This window comes from Caenorhabditis elegans, chromosome IV (genome assembly GCF_000002985.6).
Source record: "Caenorhabditis elegans chromosome IV".
NCBI classification, from domain to species: Eukaryota; Metazoa; Nematoda; class Chromadorea; order Rhabditida; family Rhabditidae; genus Caenorhabditis; species Caenorhabditis elegans.
The window spans coordinates 8,975,324-9,001,000 of NC_003282.8; the positions used below are offsets into that span (position 1 = coordinate 8,975,324).

Here is a 25,677-nt window from a genome sequence, read left to right on the forward strand (position 1 = left end):
ACGAAACAAGCAAAAACAATAAAAACTTGGAAAATCGTATTTTGTTCGCTTGCTGTTTCATATTTTACTATTTTGAGAAAAAGCTATTTCTCGTGATCCGCCTTCTTCTTTTGTTCATGAAAATACGAAAATTATTTTAAATAATTTCTTTATTTTTCTAGCTCAACTGTCTTAGTTACGATTCTTCTTAAACTATATTATTTTTCAGCCAACACAAAACTGAAAAAATAAATATACGGAACGAAGGTGACTCGAGAGAGCTCACCGCCGTCTTTTTTGAAACGGCTCTCTCCGTTCCATTGAATTCGTCTCGATGTTAATAGCATTTCTAGTCGGGTTTATTTGCGGTGTTCTTCTTGTGAGTTTTATAAATATTTTCAGGAAATTGAGTGGGCCTATTTCCCGCGAATAAAAATATTTAAAAAAACACATTTAAAAATCTGAATAATCATTAAAAATCTCCTTTTTTGCAGCTCCTTGGAATTCTGTATATATTTATCGTCGACCCATGGGCACCTCCAACTGACCAACCACAACCACCTATCGAACAATTCCGTCCGGCTCAGATTCCAGAGGAACTTCGCACTTTTCTAAAATCCGGAGAAGATGGACAAGGAATTTCAAAATGGGAATCTTGCAATTCTATCAGTCTTCTACTTCATATGCTATTTCAAGAACACAAGGATACACGTGCATTAAGAAGGTTAGATATTTTGAAAGTTTTAACTGCTGATGTGAAAATGAAATTAAATAGAAATCCGAGTACAGCTGATAAATAATTATTTTCAGATGGGTTCACAAACGTCTTCAAATGGAAATGAATGACATTACAACTCGATCGGCTGCCGGACGCCTCATTCAAGAAATTCGCATTCGAGAATTGTCGCTTGGCACCAAATTCATGACCATCAACTCGATTCGAGTAGAAAGTGTTGAAATGGCTGATGATAAAAACACGTTTGATGTGAGTTTTTTTCCATATGAACAGCTAAACCTATCTGAATTTCTTAAATATGCTCAAACTTCAAAACATTTTTTTATTTTATCCCCTGTGAATGTTTATTGTATTCAGAAAATTGTGTTCATTCTTGACATTGACTACTCGGGCGGATTTGAAACCTCAATTGACGTCTCAACAATAATTGCCAAAAAAGCGAGCTTATCCGTTAAAATCACAAAGTTAACTGGAATGGTGCGAGTGATTTTGTCGCGACAACCATATCATCACTGGACATTCTCGTTTGTTAGCCAACCAATTTTTGAAACCGATGTAAGTTTTATGACAATTGAATTTTAAAAATTATTTATTTGCAGATTAACTCACAGATTCAAGGGCATCAACTGAAAAGATTGATTCCAATTATCAAAGAAGCAATTCGTAGATCATTACAAAGGAAACATGTTTGGCCTAATTATAAGATCAGATACAGACCGTTCTTCCCGAATCCAATATTCCAGGCTTCACCACCAATAAGTAGGTTTTTTTTTGAGTGTTTGTGACGCCCTCATAGTCTCCATTTTGAGGCTGGATTTTCTTTTAAAGAGAACACCAGAATGGGGACTAAAATGAGGACCACAGAAAATTTTTTCGGTTTTTATAAGCAAAACCGAAAAGTCGAAAAATAGAAAAAGCGAAAAACCAAAAATTTTCGTTCTTGGCAAAACCGAAAAAAAAATTCTGAAAACACAACGGGAAACCCGAGATAACAGCTCTAAAAATTAAAATTTCCAGATAGCTTCACTCATATCAAAATGGAAGGAGGAATCGAAGTAACTGTACTTCAATGTTCACGACTGAAAAATGCTCTTCTTCTTGATGACAAGAACAAAAATTACGAAGTTTATTGTACTGTTTCGATAGAATCTCGTCCAATTGTTCAAAATGAAGAGCAGGGACATGTTGTCAATGTGTTGCTCACTTTCTCACGTTATGATGTATCCTCTCCAATTGGATTAGTTTTCGATAAAAATGTTGCGGCCACTGGTAACAATACGAATCGTGCTGTTAAAGTATGCACTGTCGAGGATAACAGTTTAGCGGATAAGGCTGCTTTCAAACCAGGAGATGTACTCGTTGCAATCAATAATGTTCCAATTCGATCTGAACGACAAGCAACGAGATTTTTACAATCGACTACTGGTGATTTGACGGTGCTTGTGGAGAGAAGTCTTGATGATATCGATGAGGAAGAATCGAAAGGTAAGAAGACAAATTTACTGAATTCTAGAATCTTTTTTTTTAGAAAGTATTATAATTTTGAAGTTTCAAAAATTACACTTTTAAAACTTTAATTTTTCTTAGTTTTGATGATGTCTGTTTTCAAACAATTCTCACAAAACCACTAACTACGTTTCATTTTTCGGTGTTTTATTTTCTTGTCTCACACCACTTATACTTTTATCCAGAAGCAGCCGAAATTGTCGTGAGTACTGTTCGAGATATCGATGGAACTGGTAGCGTTAATGATACAGCTGATTCTACGAGTTTGATAAGCAATAATTCGGTGGCAAACGATAGAGATTCACTGAAGGATGATGATAAAACTATTGGAGGAATACCGGCGAAAGATGGAAAAATTAATGGTATGAGTTTGGAAAGTTTGACTTCTTTTTTTGGATTTTGGAGTGTTTTGCGAATAACTTTGTTGCATGCACGATTGAACAAATTTGCTGTAGAAGAGAAAATATTGTAAAACTTTTGCTAGAAAATATGAAAAATGAAACGAAAAATGTTTATGAGGCGGATTGTTCATATATTTATTATTCAGTTAGAACGACCTATCAAATTCTTCATAGTTTGTAGCCATCTCGTAATTAATCAGTTTTCCTATTTTTATCCTCCAACTCTGTGAACTATGCGCCAACTGTTCTATTCTCACGTCTTGATAGATTCGAGTCAAAGTTGTGAAGTGAGCTATTTCTATTTTCTCTGCATCTTTCTTCTTTTCCCATTGGCCTTTTCAATTTTAACTCTCTGTGTTCTTCAGAAGATAAAAAAATGAAACGAGTGAATGAGTTCAGTGTAATAATCCATTTCGTCTGACATTTTATGAGCATGAACTTTCTTTTGTTGCTGCAGCACATGGGACATAAAGGGATCACAAGTGCAGATCATGAATTTTGCAGAAACGAGAAAAACGAACGTAGTTATTTATTACTGTAGTACGAAAGGGATACGATAAATAATTAAATTAATTAGAACATCGATTAAGCAAAAATTTCTAAAAACATCAAGATTTATAATAGTTCGTGTACTTTTCAGCCACCGCCCTTGCCGCAAGACGTCGTCACAGTGTGTCAAATTTGGAATCTTCTGTAATCGACACGAACACCGAATCTGTTGCCTCTTCTATTTTCGGATTAGGTATGTTTTTTCTTTTGAACAAACTGTTCCCTCTTTACGTGGAACTCCCATTTTAATCAGTAACCGTCGATCATGTTACGGTATCCGTGAGAAACCGGTTTTCTGATCGTTGAACAGTTAAAAAATGAGATTTTTTCGAACGGAAAATATTTTATTCAAATAAGAACACTTTCAATTCGAGCTTTTGTTATGCATATGAAAAAGGAAAATGGAAAAGATGAGAAAAGAAAACTCGTTTTTAACGACGGGATCCATCCTCGAAGAAGACTCCACCATCGAGAGCACAGTATTTTGGACAGACTCCCTTCTCTCCTGGATGTCCATCGCGTCCTGGCTGTCCTGGACGTCCTGGTTGTCCGTCTCTTCCTGGTTGTCCTGGTTCTCCGTTGGCTCCCTTCTCTCCTGGTCCTCCTTGAGCTCCATCCTTTCCTGGTTGTCCAGCTGGTCCGCGGGATCCTGGTTGTCCTGGACGTCCTGGCTCTCCTGGTGATCCTGGTTGTGGCTCTCCATTGCGTCCATTCTCTCCTGGTGGTCCAGCTGGTCCTGGCTTTCCTCCTGGTCCTGGTGGTCCAGCTGGTCCCTTGTTTCCTGCAGTTCCATTTGGTCCTTCTGGTCCTGGTGGTCCTGGTGGTCCGAGTGGTCCCTTGTTTCCTTGTGGTCCTGGTGGTCCGGCTGGTCCTGGTGGTCCTTCTGGGCATGGCTTGCATGGTGGTGGGGTGATTGGCTCACATGGCTCCTTTGGTGGGCGTCCTGGATTTCCGTTAAGACCTGGTGCTCCTGGCTTTCCTGGTCGTCCAGCACGTCCTGGGGTTCCTGGTGGTCCTTGTGCTCCTGGAAGACAGCATCCCTCGCATTGTCCATTTCCAACTTGACGGGCGGTACGGTTGTGAGCCATCACCATATCTGGGACTCTGTTGACGTCCCCCCAAAGCTTCTTGGCCTCAGCACGGCACTCGACAATATCATGATGCATGGTCTTACGAGCATGATGAATGTAATTGTATACCATTGGAAGAGTAATACAGACCGAAAGAACGGCTACGGTAGAGAATGTAAGAGCGGCATAGCCGACGAAGCGGTAAGCCTTGATCTTGGAATCGATGTCCATGGCGGAATGGAATGATTACCAGTTACTCTGGACACCCTTATATACGGTTGCTACATGAAATTTTGGAATTCCTCTTACTTTCTAACACCTCCAAAAATACCGTAATCTTTACGACATAAGGAAGTCAAAATGTCGAGTAACCGTTTGTCCAGAAAAATAAAAGGGATAGGTATCAAACTCTTCTTCGCTTTTCTCTACGTCGCTTGTTTCCATGCGCAATTTCATTATTACACTGCAACTAGGCAACGTTACAGAAGGAGGGAGTAATTGTGATTGCCAGGTCAGTAAGAACAGCAAAAATTATGGAAAAGTTTGATAAGCAAATATAAAAAAGAAGTTAGATGGTAATTCTCTGTTTCTGGTTTTCGTTTGATACCGGACGGTGATTTTCAAAAATCAAGAAAGTTGATAAAAAGGTTCGTAGAGGTCAGGCGTTAAATGTGGTAAAGTTAGAGTAAGATGTTCGATCGGCAAGACAGAGACAGCATTTGTTGAACAAACCAGAAATCCCGTTCGAATTAAAATAATTTTATATCGATTTTAAGAATATTATATTATTTTTCAGACGCTCACAAATTCGATAAACCTCCATCTGTCTCTGTTCAACGTGCTGAAAGTGCTCGAGTGCCTCAACTTCTGATCAGCCAGCCAAGTTTCGATTTACGAAGAACACAATCGGAAAGTCATCTCGATGCAAAAGTCATTGATGCCGTTTTATCGAGTTCTGCAGATTTTGGAATGGAAAATTCTGTGGAAGACGAGATCAAGATGTTGTTGGTTGGAGATTTGAATAGAAGTGCATCTGCTGGACATAATCTGGATCCACAATTACTTGGAGTTGTTAAAAGAGAGGATAAAGATAAAACATTGACCCAGGCTGATGCTTCAAAAGGATTGGCGTTGATTGCTTCAGTAAGTTTCCCTTTTTTTCAAATTTATCAAAATTCATCATTGCACAACTCGAAATAGTTGTTTTCTGAATATTTCATTCGTATGCCTTTTGTAAGAAGACAGAAAACATTTCAATCAACAATCCAAGCAATAATCTAAATTAGTTTTTGTCTACCAACTTTTCTTTTCCAGCAAACCGGTTCGGTTGCCTCCCTTTCATCAATGATCTCTAATCGTACTGACACTGGAACAGAAGACGGAGGTGATGATGAAGAAGCACATCTTGACAGAAAACGATCTGCGAGCACACGAAAAGCCAAAATACAGGCAACATTTGCTGCTGGAAAGAAGAAAGTTCTCGATTTGATGCCTCAGAAACGAAAGAACACCGATGCTTCAGATCTCAATGGGGAAAGCATCGAAATTGGAGCAGATGCTGGTTCACTTTACGACACAGATACGAACAGAGATCCATCGATTGGAAGATCTCCCATGGCAGTCGTTGGGAAAAGGAAAGAAAGTCCATCAGATGAGAAAAAAGAGAAAAAGAGATTGAAGAAGAAGTTGTCAGAATCTCCGAAGATCAGAAGAGCTGCTGGTTCAGCACAGAAGGATCAGTCTCCAATGACTACAATCAAAGCTAGAACCACAAAGAGTGTTCAATTTCAGAAGGTAAACAATATTATTCAAAAAAATATTCTGATTACTTTTAAAATCTGACACTAATAGTTTCTTTTTTACTGAAGTGGGACTGTAGGGATTACTGTAGTTTAGCATTTTTATATTCATGCATCAATGCTCGAAATTGCTTTTAAAAAATTTCACATTTTTAGAAAGTTAACAATTTATCAAAACGCTGACTGAAATTTTTGAAAAATCTAAAAGTTTTTGAAATGTTTTCTTACGATTTTCAGTAATGTTATTACAAGTGCATTCAAACTAAATCCCCACGGACGATACTTCTTTAACTGCATGGAACTTTTTTCCTGATTGTCAATCTCTGATTAGTTTCAGGACGTAATGTGGGGCCAATCACTTCACTTTGAATTTGATTCGCCTCCAGAATCCACCACACGAACTGTTATTCGATACCTCAACGTGACTGTTCACGCAAAAGAAGTGAAATCAGCTGGAACGCCGACAACTTCTGCCACGAATGTACCAAATGCAACACCATCAACTCCAGATAGCATTGCTTCTTCGTCAACAAATACGGATAACTCTGTTCCAACAAATATATCTGCAGATTCAAAACCAATTCTTCTTGGAAGTGTCTCGCTTTTCGTTCCTCAATTAATTGATGATTGTCGTCTAACACTTTCAAATTGTCATCGAGAAGTTTATCAGTTGAAGCAACCAAACACGTCATCTCCACCACAAACATCACCTGATGATCCGTAAGTTTCATCACAGTAGAATATCTAAGATATCCTGACTTAAAATAATGTTATTGTTTAAGGATGCTTGCCGAGTTTGCCCGCCATGCTGGATACGATCCTCGTCTTTGCTTCGGTGACATAACTCTTGGTTTTCGTTATTTCCCTAATGGATTCCCTGTTGACAAAGCAATCAATTCTGGCGATGAAAGTGAAGATGAGCTGAATAGGATACATAATTCAAAAGATGTAGCATCGCCGACGAGGCCTTTCTCACCACCAGCTTTATCCCCTGCAAGTCATGACTGGAAGCTCTGGTATGGAAAGAATTGTGAGTTTATGTTTTTAGTTTCAGTTGATGAAGTTGTTTTTTAAAATTATATAAATCACATGCCAAACAAGGGTGGCATCGAAAAATTTTCGATTTTTTTCAAGGAAATCGAAAAATTAAAAAAAATTCACTTTTTCTGAAAGCCGACAATCGTTTTAAAAAAACATCTCAGAAAAAAAAATCAATTTTCGTTGAAACGTATAACTGTATTTTAAACAAAACAATATGGCTAAAATCTTAAGATATTCCTCGAAAAATCAAAAAAAAAATCGAATTATCGGAACAGCGAAAAACAGAAAAACCGACACTCTTGATACCGAACGTTTTAATTATCTGTAACTTCATCTTTTTCAGCTACGACCTGCGCAATGTGTCGAGGTAAAATTTGGCTCCGCAACGCTTCTTCGTGCTCACGGTGTCTTGTCATTTGCCATAACAAATGCGTCGTCAAGGCCAATAGCGGAGGAATCGCATGTACACCCCAACAACATCTCACACCGCCATCAAATCTTCAACTTCACTCTGACGAGCATTTTGAAGAGATATCTGCTTCTGAACTAGATCATCCATCTGTAACTCCAGGAGATCATCAAATTGATGAGACACGTTCATTGATAATGCAATCACCATCTACTCCTTCAAGTTCTATTGCTGGATCGCGTACGTTAAAACGACTTTAAAATCAAGATAAAAACTACGAATACTTAATTTCAGTAGACACACCAGAAATGTCAAAACGCGCCAGATTCCGAAAAGTGACAGAAAAGTTTTCAAATTGGAGAAAAGGAGGAAAAAAGAAGGATGACGACGATTTCATCGGAAGGTAACCCGAAAGTTTGAATTTTCATAATTATAATTGTATTTTCCAGAAGAGAAACTATTGACACTGATTCATGTGCTGATACTGGTTCCTTACAATCTCAAGACATTTCCAATAGAGATAGCCCAATGGCAAGTATTCAAGATGTTCTCTCCGATGTTCTTCCAGGTCTAGATGGATCTCCATTCATAAGTGGATTATATTTTCAGGTATCCTTATTTTTCTAAATATAAAATTATAAGTAACCTTATTTCAGCCTGGAAATGCATATAATGAGCAGACGATTCGAAATGCAAAAATGCTTGGACGTGAGATCTTCTGTGATCTTCCATCTGAGCAACGAGTCGAGAGAATCAACTCACAAATCGATAGAATTCAGACAGCGATAAGAGAAACGAAAGATAATCGATTGAGTGTGATGCAAAATGGCGGAGGTATTCAATTCTGCCCGAACTTCATGTAATCTACAATAATTTTGAGACATTTCAGAATCGTCAGCCAAGTTTCAAGGTCTGGACGAACGTCTTCAAGCTCTCGCTGTTGTCATGCTTCACTATTGTTCTGCTCTTCAAGATTGCCAATCAGGAAGATCCACACCAGCTCCACCACCAGATGATGATAATCAGAAGAGAGAGGTAATGGTTTCAAACGTAAAATAAAATTTGAAATGACATGATTAAATCCAACTATGACTATTGGATAAATGAATACCCATTCCTAATCTCTTCTAAAAGTCTCCAGATTACCGAAGAAATATCATCCGTCAACGTCGACTCAAACAATGAAGAAGACTCCGAAAGTGTTCTAGATGAGGATACAGTAACCGGTGACGTTCCGGTGCAACACGATCATCCACTTGAGCGACCAACAAAGCTGGATCCGAGTTCGGATGCAGTTGAAGCCCATTCCTAAATGTTTTCTTATTGTTTTCTCCTGATTTTTGTAATTTTTGTGCCAACTCAAACTTTGCACCATATCACATTCTCTTCTATTCTTTATCACTTTTCATCATCATTTTCTATCACTTTCTTTTCTCCAAATCTGTGATATATAAAATCTCGAACCAGTCCCTCCATCCCGAGCCAGTGCACCAAAATTTGTCGAAAGTATTTTGTCTTGCAACTGTGATTTTTACTATTCCTAATCTTATTCGTGTATTCATCAAATTTAAAATTCCATACGCACCAAATCAAGTTTTGATGACTATACATACTTCATCATTCTCTGAATCCCCATCGAAAAACTGCATAATTTTTATTTATTGACTCGCGAAAAATTGAAAATGTCATTCCCTATTGCTTCCCACGAATTGTCCCTAAAACACTGTACGTTTCACATAAATCTAATTTATCTTTTAAGTCCTTCTTTTTCAAAGTTCTTGGTTCAAAAAATATCTCGTCATTTCGGCTAGACAAGGTACTTATTAGGAAGATATAGCATGTGATTGGTAGCTGAAACAGCTGCTCATTGTTCACTTTTTCTATTTCTCGACTTTTCTATGTCTCTTAAGCTTCTTTTATTGAATTTCAGAGAGAAAAGAACATATTTTTATTGATTAGAAATAATGAGCAAATACCAAAAGTGGAAATTATTCAGATTAGCTTTTAACATTTATGAAATACTTTTTTTCAAAATAAACGAATAACTTTCAGTGCCAAATGGCTGCTGCAGTGATCTCTACTACATTATTTGGTTGTGTTGGATGTCAAGCGGGAATCGAATATTTACAAACGTAGATTCAACGTTCTCTACAACTTTATTTCATAAAAGATTTTTTTCAGATATGTGAAAAATAGTCTAAACCTTATCACATTCGCATCATTCATTTTCACAGCGACATATGGTCTTATATTTCACTCTAAATTTTTTACGGTTCCCAATAGGATACCGATTAAGTTGGTTTTTAATAATTTATTACCAAGACGCAAATTTTTGCGATTTTTATACGGTACCTGGTCTCGACACGGCAAAATTGTGCTGAATAGAAGAAGACGCGCCCCTTTAAAGAGTACTGTAATTTTAAAATTTCGTTTCTGCAAAACCATTGAAAATCGATACAAATTTGAAATTACAGTGGTCTTTCAAGGTTCACACCTTTTTTAGTCAACAAAAATTTGTCGTGTCGAGACCGGGTACCGTATTCTGGAGCAAAACCTGGGTGTTATTTTACTGATTTTCTCATTCAGGTCATATGCGAAAATTGTGGCGATTTTCTTTACAGTCAACATGACAAACAATTTAGCTTTGAAATTTGCAATTTATTTTCCACTTTTCATAATTTTCAAATCGGTTCGTTTTTGAATATTGCAATTTTGAATCAAACATTCAGGGCACACTACTTACGAACATGACAATGGGATGGATTATACGAAATTATCAGTACAGTTTAAAACAAATCAGTGCAGTTGTGGTAGTTACAGCTGGAATTGTAATATTCACGTTGGCCAGTTATGAGCCTGGTGCACAAAATGTTAGTTATTCCAAATTTTTTAATTTGGAAATGCAAATTTAATTGTTACAGATTCGATCAGGAATTGACTCAAACTCATGGTTAATACCAATTCCTCCATTTGTCGTTGGGTTGGCTCTTCTTTCTTTTGCACTGATTCTCAGTGCATATTTGGGATTATATCAAGAAACATTCTATCAAAAACATGGAAAACACAATGAGGAGATGATGTTTTATGTGGTAAGATATCCCTGTCTGAAATAATTTCAATTTCTAAAATTTCAGCATTTCCTCTCAATTCCTTTGTTTGCTTTCGTTGGTGACGATATGGTTCCAGCATTCCATGCCGCTTACTCAACACCTTCATTTGTTATTGCTGGATTGGATACTGTAGTCCCATCGGCATGGGTGTATATTTTTGCAATTTGCCTATTCCAGTAAGTTCTAGTGATTATTTAATTTGACGTTAAACTTTGAAAGTGAAGTATAGTCAGTGGGCATTTTTCTGAAATGGCTTAATATCAAAATTAAACTGTTCAATAACGTTTTAATTGTTTCATTCACAATCAAAAATTGAAATTATTTAGTTTTTGTCACTCAAACTTTTAAAATTGAACCAAAAAATATTTTAATAATATGCACCTGATGTACCTAAATGTGTATTTCTCTATAGGTTCTCGAAAAACTAAAAATTTTCGAAATAATTTTCGAAGAGTTTGGCAATTTGCCAAAACGTCGGGTCTCCGCGGAAGAAATTAAAAAAAACAAAAACATTTTTGTTTCAATGGTCAATTTTTCTTATTCTTATATATTATAGATTCGCTTGCACAAAAGGTGTCTACATGCTCTCCGCCGTGACAACATCTCTAAACGTGACAATGGTCCTAACTCTCCGAAAATTCTTTTCGCTTTTGATCTCATTTATAGTTTTTGAAAACGTTTTCAACATGTTTCACATCATCGGTGCCGCATTTGTTTTCATTGGAACAATCCTTTTTTCAGTGTCATTTGCCCGCTTTTAAGATATCAATCTCTCTTCATCATCTCGAATTTGTATCATTTTTTGCATGGAACATTTCAGAACAATGTGATAATAAACTATTTGCACTATGAATTGATAATCGAATACACAAGTAGACTATATTTCCACTGTTGATGTGGATATTTTACATTTCAAAAATACACGCGAGAGAGTGGAGTAAACCTAGAGACGGAGACAGTGAGAAACGCCAACTGGCAAAGCGTCCCCACGTTGAGAGTAGGCATAGGGCTTCAGGATGCAAATTTATTGATTTTTGTGGCCCGGCTCCATGAGCAAAATGAGCCTTGAGTACAAAAGAACGGGTCTTCTTATCATTATTAATATTATCAGTTATCACCATAGCCGCACCTTCACCACGTAACACACTTTCTCTGTTTCTCTAATTATCTTCTTCTTACTGTTGTTAGGCAATTGAAACGTTTTCTGAACGTGGAATTGAAATTTTTGAAATGAAATGAAACGTTTCTTTAACGTGGAATAAATTAATATATTTAAATATTTTTTTATATTTAATTAAAATTATTATTTTGAAATTCATACCATCATTAATTCTCGTTTTTAAGAGTAAAAATGGCTGATCAAAATGCGAAAATTGAGGTTTGATATTTTTATTAAAAAATCTATTGATGAATATTGGGAATTTGGTTGCATAATAAAGTGCGCTCCATTGAGACATCATTGGTCTTGCCACGATACATATTTTTAGAAAATGAGAAAGCTCATCTTTAAAATTTTTGAAAATTTTAAAGCTGAATAATAAATTGCTCAATTTCAAATAATTCATCAATAGAGTCCTAATTTGTCGTCGTTTTGTCTCTGGTTTCTATGGGAAATATTCCAATTCTTTGGTTGCTATGTACGTTTCCTTGGCAAATTCCTTCGTCTTTATACTTAAAATGCACTTCTAGACGAAACAAATATTTGAAACAATGAACTCACATGATTCAAAAATATTCTGTCAGACTTGTTCCAATGGAAATAATCAGGTATTTGTTGAAAATAATCTAGAAATTTTTAATGCATCAGACGGCACTTCTTTTTTTTTCATTTTCGTGTTCCAGTTTGTTAATGAATAAGAATCTCTCCGGCTTTTCCGTCTTCTATTCTTCCAATCTATACACTCATTGTCTCAAATAAATTCGGGATTCTCTATCTTTCTTCCATCGAACACGGTTAGATTTTTATCCTCCACTATTTGAGAAAAATCCTGATTCTGGGGGCGTGTTCCTCAGCTTTTCCTCATTATTTTCATTCTTATTCGAAATCTAAATTGAACCGTTGCAATGCCAACCGGCAAGTCTGAATCTTCTGATATTTCTGAAGTTGTTGGTAACATGGAAATATCTAAAGTTGAGGTATGTGACTGATTTGTTAAGGTTATCAAATTCTATATATTTAATCCTAGTCTTATAAATACTGATTTCCTTGAATTAGATCAGCTCTAGTGGAATTTCATATTTTAATTATTTGTATTAATTTAGTACACCGTCGAATAATGCATGAATGTTTTAAACTGATCAAAAATTATGTGTTTCCAAAGTTTGGCAGATTGTCAAAATCTTAACTGAAAAGTTCAAAATCTAAAACATTCTAGGTATTTTTGACCGATTTAAAAGATATGTTGGTCTTCTGGAAAATATAGAGAAATTATAATTTCCTAACCATACCGCTTTACATTTAAAAAGTATCCTAATTACTTTGCATTAGTACAATTCTAAATGCTCCCCTATTATATTGACACAGCCTAGGATTGGTACATTTATACATTTTCCGTAAAATGAAGTGCCACGTCCCTTTTTCCATGTTTCGCCTCTTTTCCCTCTCTCTCCCTCTCTCTTTCGATTGCCTCTCCTACGTGTCGCTTTTGGGTGTCCCGAATTGCATTAACTGTTGGCTTTTTGTACATTCTCAATCATTCTGATAGTTTTATCAGTTAGCCTAATTTATCCCCCTTTTTGTGAATAGAATTGAAATGGATTCTAGTGCTGAACAGGTAAATAGGATGTTCCTTTGTCTTTGGGAGATTGGTAATTTTAAATAGGATATCAAAAATTCTAAATTTCAGGGTCTTGAAGCGTGTATCGGAATGAGCCACGAAGTGTCCACTACTCCAGCTGCTGAGTTGGCTGCTTTCAGAGCACGCAAGGTTGCTCTGATTACTGGAATTTCTGGACAAGTATGTTAATCATTTTTCTTGCTTCGTATTTACGCCAGCACTTTTTTCAGGACGGTTCATATCTTGCTGAGCTTCTTCTTTCAAAAGGATACAAAGTTCACGGAATCATCCGTCGTTCATCTTCATTCAATACCGCAAGAATCGAACATCTGTACAGTAATCCAATTACTCATCACGGTGATTCTTCATTCTCTCTTCACTATGGAGATATGACTGATTCATCTTGTCTCATCAAGCTCATTTCAACTATCGAGCCAACCGAAGTGAGTATTGTTATTCATACAGAATTACAAATATTCCAAGCTTCACGCAGACAGACAAAAATGTCTGTCTGCGTGTTAAGATTTTTCTGTACCTCCGTTTTATATGTTCTCAAAATATAACCAGTTAATTATGTTCTTTCTAGGTGTATCATTTGGCTGCTCAATCTCACGTCAAAGTGTCTTTTGATTTGCCAGAATACACTGCTGAAGTAGACGCTGTTGGAACTCTTCGCCTTCTCGATGCAATCCATGCTTGTCGTTTGACTGAAAAAGTTCGATTCTATCAAGCATCCACATCCGAATTGTATGGAAAAGTTCAAGAGATTCCACAAAGTGAGAAGACTCCATTCTATCCAAGATCTCCATATGCTGTTGCCAAGATGTACGGGTACTGGATTGTTGTTAACTATCGTGAAGCCTACAATATGTTTGCTTGCAATGGAATTTTGTTCAACCATGAGAGTCCAAGAAGAGGTACGTCAAATTTTTCAAACTGCAAAAAAAAGCCTGCAAAATTGAAAGCAACTCTCATGTTGGTATTTCAGGAGAGACATTCGTGACTCGTAAGATCACTCGTTCAGTCGCTAAAATCAGTTTGGGGCAACAGGAAAGCATTGAGCTCGGAAATCTGAGTGCTCTTCGTGATTGGGGACACGCCAGAGAGTATGTTGAAGCAATGTGGAGAATTCTTCAACACGACTCACCAGATGATTTTGTGATTGCAACTGGAAAACAATTCAGTGTCAGAGAGTTTTGTAATCTTGCATTTGCTGAAATTGGAGAAGTATTGCAATGGGAAGGAGAAGGTGTTGAGGAAGTTGGAAAGAATAAAGATGGAGTTATTCGAGTTAAAGTTAGTCCAAAGTACTACAGACCAACTGAAGTGGAGACTTTATTGGGAAATGCTGAAAAAGCAAAGAAGACTCTTGGATGGGAAGCAAAGGTTACGGTTCCGGTGAGTTTCAAAAAGTATTCAAGGTTTTTATAATTAAATTTTGAACTTATAAAAACCATTGTAATTGAAGAATGGTTTTACTTATCGAAATCCATGAAAATTATATATTTCAGGAACTCGTCAAAGAGATGGTTGCAAGCGACATTATCCTTATGAAGTCCAATCCAATGGCTTAATCATTTAATCAACTCGATCACAATTTCCAAATTGCTTTATTATTTTTTAATAGTTCCCGTTTTCTCTGTTATTCTACCTAACTTATTGATGATTGCTGTGATGCTTTTGGGACCTCTGGGATTATTATTTGACCTTCCTTTTTTTGAACAATGAAGCATTCTGTTTCGGGATGTAGATTTTTTGGTAAAAAACAAATATTTACTATTGGAAACTAACTAGACATTCAGCAAGGACGCAACGCACGGATGCAGCCACTAGGGTCCAAAGAGGGCGAGTTGAAGGAGAGAAGCGCCACGCAACGCCTCACTCTACCTGAATGTCTCGAGAAATACTTTCAATGTCCATGTAGTTTTTTGTTTTTCTCTAATGTTTCTCTGGCACCACCTACAACTTAAGTTTCGACAAATTTAAAAAAGATTTCGAGAAAGAAAAATAATGAATCTTCATCTTTCGGTCACTGTTCATGCCTCTCACTGAACCCAAAAAACTTAAAAGACTTGGGTTCAAATGTCTAGTTCAGGTGTCCTCGCTAAGATCTCAATGATATCACTATTCATAAAAAACTTTATGACACTTCAATCTTAACACTTTGATCTTTTCACGTATTCATGCCGTCATGTTCCACTGATTCGATCGGTTTACTATAATGTCCATCACAATTTTAATAGGAACGTCGAGAAACTCAATTTTTAGTTGGAAGTCGTTTCAAAAAGTTATCGAATGTTCCAAAATATGTTAACAGACACATTTAGTTTCTAATATTCGCAAAATGTTGACCGATCAACTGATTGGTCATTCTGATCGAGGAATTCATATAAGAGATGTCAACTTTTTTTTTGAAAAGTTTCCGATAGAAGAATTATTAAATGGAAACTAGTAATCAGGCATCATTGCTTCCAGTTTTATTTAAATTCAATCAATTGTCCATAAAATACATTTTCTTTATGGACACTGTATGGAATGTTTTCTTATTTTATTGTTTTTCATTCAGGAATATTGTGGTTTTGTTTCATATAGATTTTTGTTGAAATTCATTTTTTAAAATTTCAGTTTCAATTTTTTTTAGATTCTTCGAATTGATTTTTTTGGTGTAACAAAAAATGTTTTCAGTTTTCCCAGATTTTTGCTGAAATTTATTTTTTGATACAAGTTCGGATGACTTGTGATATTCGATTTTAAAACTTATAAATATAATTAATTATTTGGTCTTTCGCAAAAATTCAGTCCCAGTGGATTTAATCCAAAATCGAGAGTCCAAACATTTTTCATTACATTTTGATATCAAAGCTGGGTGATTAAGATATATAACAAAATTTCTGCAATTAACAGTTAACTTTAAAACGGAATTGAAACATCTGGAATCAAGTTAGAAACTATTTTAAAATATGATTTGATGGAAACTTTTTCTGAATATTCTGATTTGATATTGTGATCGACCATAATTCAGTGAGATACTATGATGCCAAAAGATGAAAACCCAACATTAATCCTGATAAGACATGATATGATAATTCAGACAGATTTAAATAAAATTTGTAATGATAAGAGGACAATAGAACAGTTCTTGTCTGATTTGATCTAGGAAGAAACACATGCACTCAAAATGATCACCAAAATACCAACAAAAAATGCTGCAAAACTGAAACTCTTTGTAAATTTCCAACAAAAGAAAACCGAATAATCGGAAAGTCGAATAATTGTAAAAATGAAAAACCCAAAAAAAAATGTTTGGACGGCATGTTTGATCCAAATAAGAAACCTTTCAACATTCGCGAACTTCCATGAACTTCTATTCTAATAGCCAAAAAACTTGAGTTTCTTCATATTTCAACATATACTTCCTTTCAACATCCCCTTTTCTATCTATAATTTATTTTCAAAAATCTAATTCAATGAGGATCATAATCCGAAATTGACGAGGAATTGCAATTCAAACATTTTTAAAAATTAAAACCCTATAAAAAATTAACAAATTCTTTGGGGTAATATTTTAAAATATCTGAAATATCCATGGAAGACGACGATTCGCTGAAATAAAAACAAACTCAACACTGGTTTCTTATAACTCCGTAGCATTACAGTTGTTGTATCATTAAAAAAATAAGATTGAATTTCTAAAACGGAAATTCTAACGCTACACTTACTTGAAGCCAAGATGAATTACTAAATATGGAAAACTATTTTTCAAAAATAAAAACAGTCGTACAACTCCGACATTTAAAACCCTATTTTTCTATATTTTGTGTTTGCCCTCCTCTCGCCCAGAAGACACCTGGAAAACTGGAAAAGTGAAGAATAAAAAAAATTATATTATTTCTATAAACCCACAAGTATGTATCGGAAAATGGATAACATGTGAAATCATGCCGGCAATTTGTGCACGAGCCTACCTGCAGGGCGCGAGTAGGACTAATTATAAATCGGGCTGTGGGCTCATTTTTTCCCGGCCGGGTGTAAGGTCTCGACTTGGCGAAAACTCTGATTCTACGCCAAATTGGCAGCTTTGTATTATAGTAGAGAAAATCGATTTGTTAAGTTTTCTTGTAATCTGCTCTACGAAAATGAGGTTCACCGTGGATTGATCTATTTATCTCTTTCCAACTAATATGATCAGCATATTCCATTTTTCTGACCTATCACAAACGATCATGAACAGTTCCATTCAAATTAGTCTAGAACAATGGCTAGGATTACGGTATTTGAAAAAAAAAATCCGAGAAGTAGGTGGCCTTATCCCTAGCATATCCCTGGTTTCCTGATAAAGCGAAAGAAACAAAAAGAAAATGATAATGGAGAAGAAATCAAAACGGGCAATTCTATCGGAAACAATCACATTGCAAAGCTTTATTATATTTCTGATTGGCATGGTTTAGAATGAAACTGTTTATTCGAATACTTTTGTGCACTTTTATATTATTTTGTTATTGTGAGTTGTTCTTCGAATATTATCAATTTTCTTTGAATATTTTGTGCAGTAGCTTTGTATTTGTGGTTGGTCATAATACTTAAATTTAATTATACCTTAACAAATAGGATCAGTTATTCAGTAAAATTAAGATTAATGTGTTCTGGCTTTTCCAGGAGCAGCAGTTGAAATTTTAGAAAACTCAAAATATCCGAACCTATTCAATTAAATATTTTGTTTGATTGATTCTCAATTGTTTCCAATTTCCGTTTTTATTATGCACATTCTACACATGGTAAACTAGTTATGTTCATATTTGAAATTCATAGTAACTATCGTTTTCTTAATTTCCAAATAAACAAAATTCAACTTAAACTTTTTTCTCACAAAATACGCTATCCTGTTCTTTGCAACGTATTTCATAGTCATACCTGTTTGACAAAAATACAATTAATCATGGTTTCATTTTCATTCATCTTTCTTGTTTCGGCGGCAAAAATAACGCCGCAGGTGACGAGAAAATGACGAATTATACTGTCGGAATTCGTTCCTTTCCTTATCAAAAGCTTTCTGGAAAGTTACCACCTCTAACAAAACTTGATCAATTTTGAAGAACAGGGAAAGTAGAGGCATTAGTTGGTTACTACAGTTCATGCCGGATCCAATAATATCAAAAATTAAGTTTTGATATTATGGGATACAAAGACGTTTGTTTGTGTTCCTAATCTATTCATAAGTGTCGAGGATTTTATTAATTTACTGTTTCAATAATTTTTTTATTAACTTCCAGTGCTCCAAGATTCCGCATGTGTCAGCAGTTCAAAACTCTCAGCAATGGACAAAATGAAAATGGATTCAAAAGAAGTTGACAAGGTTTAACAAATTTAAAATTATTATTGGAACTAAAACAGTTTGAATTGAGTCCTGCGAACTTTCAAATTTAAGAAAAATCCAACGTAATATGGCAAGATACTATGAGTGCATCTATGAAAAAGCCTGGGTGAAGAATTCCAATAACGTGACGGGGACTTCTATCTTCAATATCAAATCTGTCCAAATTATGAAAGTTATTGATCACTTAATAATACTTTCAGCTGCAACAACTTCATTATGGATGGTATATTCAAGCTGTTAGTTCATTATTGGGATCAGTTGGAAAACAAATGTACATGAAAATGAAAAAGTGAGTATCTACGGAAGAACAAAAAGTTGTAAATCAAAATGCGAAAGTGTGTTAGACCAGTTTATTCATTGGCACTTTTTATGATCTTCCTGATTCTCCTCTTGAGAATACGTATAAATGATAAGAAAATGATGAGATAAGATTGATGTTAAAAATAATACGTTAAAATAAACAAATCACATAGGTTTTTTAGCAAGTAACTGTATTGTAGCTTTAAAGCTTGGTTGTGGTTTTTCTTTATATTGACCTCTCTCTTCTTCACACTTAAAACTGTAACTGACGAAAATATCGACCCATTTTCTCTACTCTTCTTGCTCAGTGTGCGGAACCCGGGAGGTGACCGCACACTGGAACTCTGCACCGTCTTCTAGCCCTAAATTATTTAACTCTGGTTCCTCTGCATTTAACCATGAAAATCTTTCGCCTTTTACTAAAGATTTCCGTGCAAAGGAGCATACATTGAGTATTGTATACAATTTTTGGAGTCCCCTTGAGAAAGCGGGACAAAAAGTAATGGATTTTAATTTAAGTGAATAGGAACTTCCAATATCATGGTGGACGGCCAAATTGTTTCTATTTTTAAGCAGCAAGTTTTCTAATATCAGACCAGAGGAACTATAAGTTTGAAATAACAAAGTTGAATAATTGATCCTTCGTGTCGAGTCTTTAAATTTGAAAGTTGAACGTTTACATGTTAAAAACCGGACAATATTTCATATTCCTCATATCCATTCATTCAGACCTCAACGCCGTGCATTTGTTGCTTGCCTAGATTCAATTCCAAAAGAATATGATGTAAAATCAGGAGCTCAGTGCTTGGTCAATGCTTTTGATGGAAAATTGGAAAATTACTATGGAGAAGCTGCATTGGATTCTAAACTTGATTTTATCGACAAACAAGAAATTTTTCCTATAGGAAAACTAGATGTGAAAAAGATTAAACGATTTAAAGTCAAGAAGCGATTAATTAAATTGGAAGCACAACGGAAGGCTAGAAAAGTTTGTTTTAATAAGAAAATTTACAAAAAGAGAATGATTTTCAGAAAATAAATGGAATTCAAATTGAGAAAATAAAATTATTGAAATTCCGAAAACAACGTCGGAGGCACTTTGCTTCACAATACAAAATGACTCCGAAAATGATCGAAAAAATGAATAAAATCAATTCGATGAAATATCAAAAGAGAAGAAAGAAGAGAGTGAAAAGAAATGTTCTCTCACTTTATAGTAATGTTAGTTTTTGTTGAAATATATCAAAATACCACATTGAAAACATAAATAAGATTTTATTTACAGAAAGAAGCAATTGAAGAAGCAAAACGAGTTGATAACCTTGAAGGAGTTTATTATAAACCAAAAAATTATGCAAAAATGCCTGACTTGAAAGAAAATAAGAAAAGTTCAGTTCAGGAGTTTACAAAAATGATTCGAGAATTGGCTCACATTAAACCAACAAAAAATATGACGTCAAGTTATTCAAACTTGAAGAAGGTAAAGCATTTACTGTATTTTTCTATGAAGTTGCAAGTATTGAAGTTTCACTGATTATGTGGGCAACTATTCAAATTACTATTATTTATTGTTTTTTAATCGCTGTTTTTCAGCTCCAGCATGCAGTCTTTGGTGCTCGTGAGAAGAATAAATTCAAAAATCGAATGCTTGATATGGTCATTGGTATAAATCATCCATTACGAAGAATGAAATCATTTAGTGATCGAGTGAAAGATATAACTCCAGATGGAATGATTGATGAAAATGTATATGGATTAGTTGATGCAGTACATAAACATAATAAGGATGCAAATGCAAATTTTCTGTCACCAAGATTCATGCCCATTATGCCAGAGAAATTGAATACAAAAAGGTTTGGTTTTATAGTTGAGAATAAAGCAATAATTATTTTTTAGGCAGTTGCTGTCTCCTGATATTTTTCCACTATACCGTGATGAAAGTGATAATAGTATTCTTCCTCTTCCAAATGTTATGGAAAAAGTTGGATTTGAAGAAAAAGATAGAGATGATATTTTGGAATTAATAATGGATATGACTGGAGTCAATTCAGTTGTAGATGATACTTTGAATATGGTTAATGGATTGAGAAGAAATGGATTGGACACGGATTTAGTTGATATGACATCACTCATTGATCAGGTCAGTTTGACATTTTTGAAATTAGTTTTGCACAAAAAAAGTGTAATGTATAAAAAAATTTCCTATGTTCATCTTCAAATTAATATTCAATTTGTTAATGCAGCATTTTCAGGCCTACTCAACCCTTTCTGCATCTTTGACAAATTCGCAAAATCTAGATTTTGTCAACAAAAAGTTCACATTTATGAATAAAAATCAAATGGAAACATTATACGGAGAACGGGGAATTTATAATACTTCGGTATCTGATCTTCCATTTGATATTCACGAAATTGATGAATTGACTGAAAAACAAAAAGAAGAATCCATTCGATTAACAATTCGAGAATTGGCAAAAGGAAATGGAGCACAAGGACATGGGGCAACTGGAAAAAGAGCAAAACGACAAGTAATTTCATTATTTGGAGGAACATATCAAATTGTTTTTCTTAATCCGACTGTATTCTCTCCACAAGCATTTGCACCAACGATTAACAAAGTAGGTCAAATTGAAATAAAAGTGAATGACCATATGCAGAAATTCTGAAAACTTCAGTTATCAGTTCTTGGTCCTCTTGTGATCTCACCTCAATTATTTTGTCCAAGTGTGCTCTCACCACTTCTCATGTCTCTTCCGGTTATCTCGCCACAGGTATGTAAAACTTTTTATATTGATTTTCTTCTAAACTTAGAGAGTTACGCAGTTTTTTCAAAGCAAAAAACATCGTTAACCTGTTCAACTGGGCAAATACTCATTGACTCCAAAATCATTGACTACCTGTTCTCATTGCCTACCCTTGCTCATTGACTACCCTTGCTCTTTGCCTACCTCTTTCTCATTGCCTACTCTTTCTCATTGCCTATCCTCTGCTCATTGTCTACTCGTTTTCTTCGTCAGTCAAGAGGCACGTACAAGGACCGTATTCCAAGAATACATCAAAGGTACATCTACTCAGTTTGTTCATTCATTCAAAGGGTACTTTAATTTATATTAATTTTGATAGGACACGCAAAGGCTGGGCAAAATTCATTATCCATCAACATTAATAGCAACAATAGCAACAAAAAACAACAATTAAAAATTTGAAAAAAGTGGCAAAGAACGTAAAATCAATAACAATGAAATTTGGCATAAGAAATTCATTCGAAGTCGGAGTCAATCACTCGTTTTCGGCTTTTGAGCATATAGGAACATGACGCCGTAGTATCAGACATGTCAGACAAGGATGAACTGGAGTTGATGGTGGCTTTCGATCTAAAAATGAAACAACCTCCAAAACTCTCTGAACTGAGTATTTTCAAACTGGCGTATCTCAAAAAATACACATCTGGAAAACAAATGTCCAACTAACAAATTGATCAGAAATATTTTTTCTTTCTAATTCAATAGTTTCTATTTTAATACACCAACTTTTTGTAGAGTTACACGGAGTCAAAGCCATTTTAACAAAATTCACAAAAATTTTAAGAAGTCTTTTGTTGTACCCTTTATAACTCAACTTTCATTGAATTTCAGAAGATAAATTTTGTTGAATAGTGAGTAAAAAATACTTTTCCACATTTTACCAGTTTCAAGTTTTCGGATATTTTCATGTTCCGCCAAGTTACAGACCGTTTTTCAAAAAAATCCAATTTCGCTTATAAAAATCTTCATATTCAACGTATCGACTTGAAATTTTGATAAATGATCACTTTTTTGATGTCTCTACAATGTCCTAAAAAATCTTTCAAAAAACACTGTCCATCTCCAAAAGTGTCCTTCGCTCCGAAAAATGAAATCGGACTTTTGCTTTTCGAGAAATGGGCGAAAAAATCAAATTGCGATTTTTGGGATTAAACAAAAATAACATAAATTTTATTCTCACGTGATATTTTTTTAATTTGCATTAAAACAACTGAAACACTGAGCAAATTACCAAATAATTACACGTGAGAATAAAAATTATGTTATTTTTGTTTAATTTTTAGGTCGTTTAAGAGAAGAAATCACTCATAATGAACATGAAATTCGTAAATAGCGTGTTCTCAGCTTTCTGAAAATATTTTTTTCGACCCAAAAATCGCAATTTGATTTTTTCGCACATTTCTCGAAAAGCAAAAGTCCGATTTCATTTTTCGGAGCGAAGGACGATTTTGGAGATGGACAGTGTCTTTTGAAAGATTTTTTAGGACATTGTAGAGACATCAAAAAAGTGATCATTTTTCAAAATTTCAAGTCGATACGTTGAATATGAAGATTTTTATAAACGAAATTGGATTTTTTTGAAAAACGGTCTGTAACTTGGCGGAACAAGAAAATATCCGAAAACTTGAAACTGGTAAAATGTGGAAAAATATTTTTTACTCACTATTCAACAAAATTTATCTTCTGAAATTCAATGAAAGTTGAGTTATAAAGGGTACAACAAAAGACTTCTTAAAATTTTTGTGAATTTTGTTAAAATGGCTTTGACTCCGTGTAACTCTACAAAAAGTTGGTGCATTGAAATAAAAACTATTGAATAAAAAAGAAAAAATATTTCTGATCATTTTGTTAGTTGGACATTTGTTTTCCAGATGTGTATTTTTTGAGATACGCCAGTTTGAAAATACTCAGTTCAGAGAGTTTTGGAGGTTGTTTCATTTTTAGATCGAAAGCCACCATCAACTCCAGTGCATCCTTGTCTGACACGTCTAATACTACGGCGTCATGTTCCTATATGCTCAAAAGCAAAAAACGAGTGATTGACTCCGACTTCGAATGAATTTCTTATGCCAAATTTCATTGTTATTGATTTTACGTTCTTTGCCACTTTTTTCAAATTTTTAATTGTTGTTTTTTGTTGCTATTGTTGCTATTAATGTTGATGGATAATGAATTTTGCCCAGCCTTTGCGTGTCCTATCAAAATTAATATAAATTAAAGTACCCTTTGAATGAATGAACAAACTGAGTAGATGTACCTTTGATGTATTCTTGGAATACGGTCCTACGTGCCTCTTGACTGATGAAGAAAACGAGTAGGCAATGAGAAAGAGTAGGCAATGAGAAAGAGTAGGCAATGAGAAAGAGTAGGCAATGAGAAAAGGTAGTCAACGAGCAACAAGTGGGCAATGAGAACAGGAAGGCAATGAGCACAGGTAGTCAATGAGAAAGAGGTAGGCAAAGAGCAAGGGTAGGCAATGAGAACAGGTAGTCAATGATTTTGGAGTCAATGTGTATTTGCCGTTCAACTGTCCTGAAGCTACTGTTTTTTGCACATAAATATTACCTATTTAGTATAACTAACTACAAAAATAATTTGAAAAGTATGAATCATTACTATCAATATTGTCTCGTTTTCTCAAGGAACTCCAAAAATTGTATATAATACTCAATGTATGCTCCTTAGCACGGAAATCTTTAGTAAAATGCGAAAGATTTTCACGGTTAAATGCAGAGGAACCAGAGAAAACAAATGTAGGACTAGAAGATGGTACAGTGTTCTAGTGTGTGGACACCTCCCGGGTTCGCAGACTGTATAAGAAGAGTAGAGAAAATGAATCGATACTTTTGCAGTTATGTGTATTCCACAGCAAGAAAGAAATCTTGCAATTTTTGATACAAAAATATGGTACCCGGTCTCGACACAACTGGAAATTTTCGAATGGATGCTACGAAAAAAGGCGCGCCTTTTAGGGATACTGTAAATAATTTTGATTAAAAGGATACGCAATTATTTTCGTTTTTTTCTTTGACAAATCTTCTTTTGAAAATAGAAAAAATAAATATCTGTTTAAGAAAATACAATTGAAAAAATTGAAGAAAACTGCGAAAAATCTTCTGTTAAACTTTATTGGTCGTCTCGAGACCGGGTACCGTATTGTTTGCTTCTTGGATCCTAAACCAGAATGGAAAAATCGGAAGAACCATTTTTGTCACAAAACCTATAAAATTTCAGGTTGGTAACCCATTGATCTTCTCACCATATGTTCTTGGTCCAAATGTTCTATCAGCTGCTGTATTCAATGCATACGTTTTCTCTCCATATGTATTATCACCAAATGTTATCAATCCGTATGTAATGTCTCCATTAATTCTTTCACCATTTGTATTATGTCCAGATGTTCTATCTCCAACTGTTTTATCAGGTGTTGTTTTATCTCCTTCTGTACTCTCACCGTCTATTTTCACAGATTCAGCTTTAGCGGCCAACATTCTCTCGCCAACTTTCTTGTCTTGATTTAGAAGTTTTCAAATGTCATCATTATTTTTCATCGGGTTCATAATGTAATTGATGTAGAGCTCACAATAAAATGTTATAAAAAAGTACCTTTTTAACTACAAAAACTTGCCCCCACGCAGGATTGAACTACGGACCTTTGGTTTACAAGACCAACGCTCTACCACTGAGCTATAAGGGCGATGAATTCGCTTTTAGTACGGTGAAGCCACCAAAAAAGACTGTGAAAATAATACATATGCTTAACAAGCATGTTGTATGGTTGCATTGAATCGGTTTCCAATAAAACTACCGAGTTTCTACAGT

At 34.9% G+C, this 25,677-nt stretch overlaps 5 protein-coding genes and 5 non-coding genes across 25 annotated transcripts; 6 read left to right on the plus strand and 4 right to left on the minus strand.

Annotated features, from left to right (window-relative positions):
- Positions 1-202: 202 nt before the first annotated feature.
- pdzd-8 (PDZ Domain containing) lies at positions 203-9,256 on the plus strand (the record flags this gene model as incomplete). 11 transcript variants are annotated; one of them, NM_001129292.5, is made up of 18 exons in its annotated part: positions 203-358; positions 474-703; positions 790-964; positions 1,073-1,270; positions 1,315-1,474; positions 1,733-2,200; positions 2,407-2,583; positions 3,263-3,364; positions 5,038-5,384; positions 5,556-6,035; positions 6,378-6,760; positions 6,823-7,070; positions 7,425-7,730; positions 7,785-7,893; positions 7,940-8,099; positions 8,147-8,324; positions 8,371-8,525; positions 8,625-9,256. In NM_001129292.5, the coding sequence occupies 18 exons, from the start codon at positions 314-316 to the stop codon at positions 8,673-8,675; spliced, it is 3,972 nt and encodes a 1,323-aa protein (NP_001122764.2). The 11 variants fall into 11 exon arrangements, with proteins under 11 accessions (NP_001122764.2, NP_001360498.1, NP_001360496.1 ...); NM_001372894.3 differs by having other exon boundaries at positions 6,372-6,760; positions 8,632-9,252; NM_001372897.2 differs by having other exon boundaries at positions 6,372-6,760; positions 8,380-8,525; positions 8,625-9,248.
- col-119 (Nematode cuticle collagen N-terminal domain-containing protein) lies at positions 3,603-4,472 on the minus strand (the record flags this gene model as incomplete). The annotated part of the gene is made up of 1 exon (NM_069160.6): positions 3,603-4,472. The coding sequence occupies one exon, from the start codon at positions 4,470-4,472 to the stop codon at positions 3,603-3,605; it is 870 nt and encodes a 289-aa protein (NP_501561.1).
- Positions 9,257-9,542: 286 nt separating the features above from the next.
- Positions 9,543-11,451, plus strand: nstp-1 (UAA transporter; the record flags this gene model as incomplete). Of its 2 annotated transcripts, NM_069161.5 has the most annotated exons (7): positions 9,543-9,622; positions 9,672-9,785; positions 10,077-10,179; positions 10,220-10,360; positions 10,412-10,579; positions 10,625-10,776; positions 11,157-11,451. In NM_069161.5, 7 exons carry the CDS (start codon positions 9,549-9,551, stop codon positions 11,359-11,361), a joined length of 957 nt encoding a protein of 318 aa, NP_501562.1. The 2 variants fall into 2 exon arrangements, with proteins under 2 accessions (NP_501562.1, NP_001368461.1); NM_001380394.1 differs by lacking the exons at positions 9,543-9,622; positions 9,672-9,785; positions 10,077-10,179 and having other exon boundaries at positions 10,238-10,360; positions 11,157-11,361.
- Positions 11,452-11,942: 491 nt separating this feature from the next.
- Positions 11,943-15,121, plus strand: bre-1 (GDP-mannose 4,6 dehydratase 1; the record flags this gene model as incomplete). 5 transcript variants are annotated; one of them, NM_001083201.4, is made up of 7 exons in its annotated part: positions 12,113-12,237; positions 12,290-12,367; positions 13,447-13,557; positions 13,608-13,820; positions 13,964-14,294; positions 14,366-14,775; positions 14,889-14,951. In NM_001083201.4, 6 exons carry the CDS (start codon positions 12,311-12,313, stop codon positions 14,949-14,951), a joined length of 1,185 nt encoding a protein of 394 aa, NP_001076670.1. The 5 variants fall into 5 exon arrangements, with proteins under 5 accessions (NP_501563.1, NP_001076670.1, NP_501564.1 ...); NM_069162.10 differs by lacking the exons at positions 12,113-12,237; positions 12,290-12,367 and adding an exon at positions 11,943-11,978 and having other exon boundaries at positions 14,889-15,121; NM_069163.5 differs by lacking the exons at positions 12,113-12,237; positions 12,290-12,367 and adding an exon at positions 12,600-12,736 and having other exon boundaries at positions 14,889-15,121.
- A 36-nt stretch (positions 15,122-15,157) lies between these two features.
- On the plus strand, positions 15,158-15,178 carry 21ur-14792. The gene has a single exon (NR_056341.1).
- A 2,584-nt stretch (positions 15,179-17,762) lies between these two features.
- mltn-12 (MLt-TeN (mlt-10) related) lies at positions 17,763-25,456 on the plus strand. The gene is made up of 11 exons (NM_001047465.4): positions 17,763-17,878; positions 18,648-18,730; positions 18,952-19,040; positions 19,781-20,039; positions 20,084-20,272; positions 20,337-20,531; positions 20,645-20,904; positions 20,948-21,191; positions 21,304-21,669; positions 21,727-21,822; positions 25,090-25,456. Exons 1-11 carry the CDS (start codon positions 17,827-17,829, stop codon positions 25,369-25,371), a joined length of 2,115 nt encoding a protein of 704 aa, NP_001040930.2. The 5' UTR covers positions 17,763-17,826; the 3' UTR covers positions 25,372-25,456.
- On the minus strand, positions 19,423-19,549 carry C53B4.12. The gene has a single exon (NR_056342.1). It is a non-coding gene; the product is annotated as an Unclassified non-coding RNA C53B4.12 (non-coding RNA).
- C53B4.9 lies at positions 19,425-19,546 on the plus strand. The gene has a single exon (NR_000347.1). It is a non-coding gene; the product is annotated as a small nuclear RNA C53B4.9 (small nuclear RNA).
- On the minus strand, positions 24,483-24,599 carry C53D6.16. The gene has a single exon (NR_056343.1). It is a non-coding gene; the product is annotated as a small nuclear RNA C53D6.16 (small nuclear RNA).
- A 24-nt stretch (positions 25,457-25,480) lies between the features above and the next one.
- Positions 25,481-25,552, minus strand: C53D6.t1. The gene has a single exon. It is a non-coding gene; the product is annotated as a tRNA-Thr (tRNA).
- Positions 25,553-25,677: the final 125 nt, after the last annotated feature.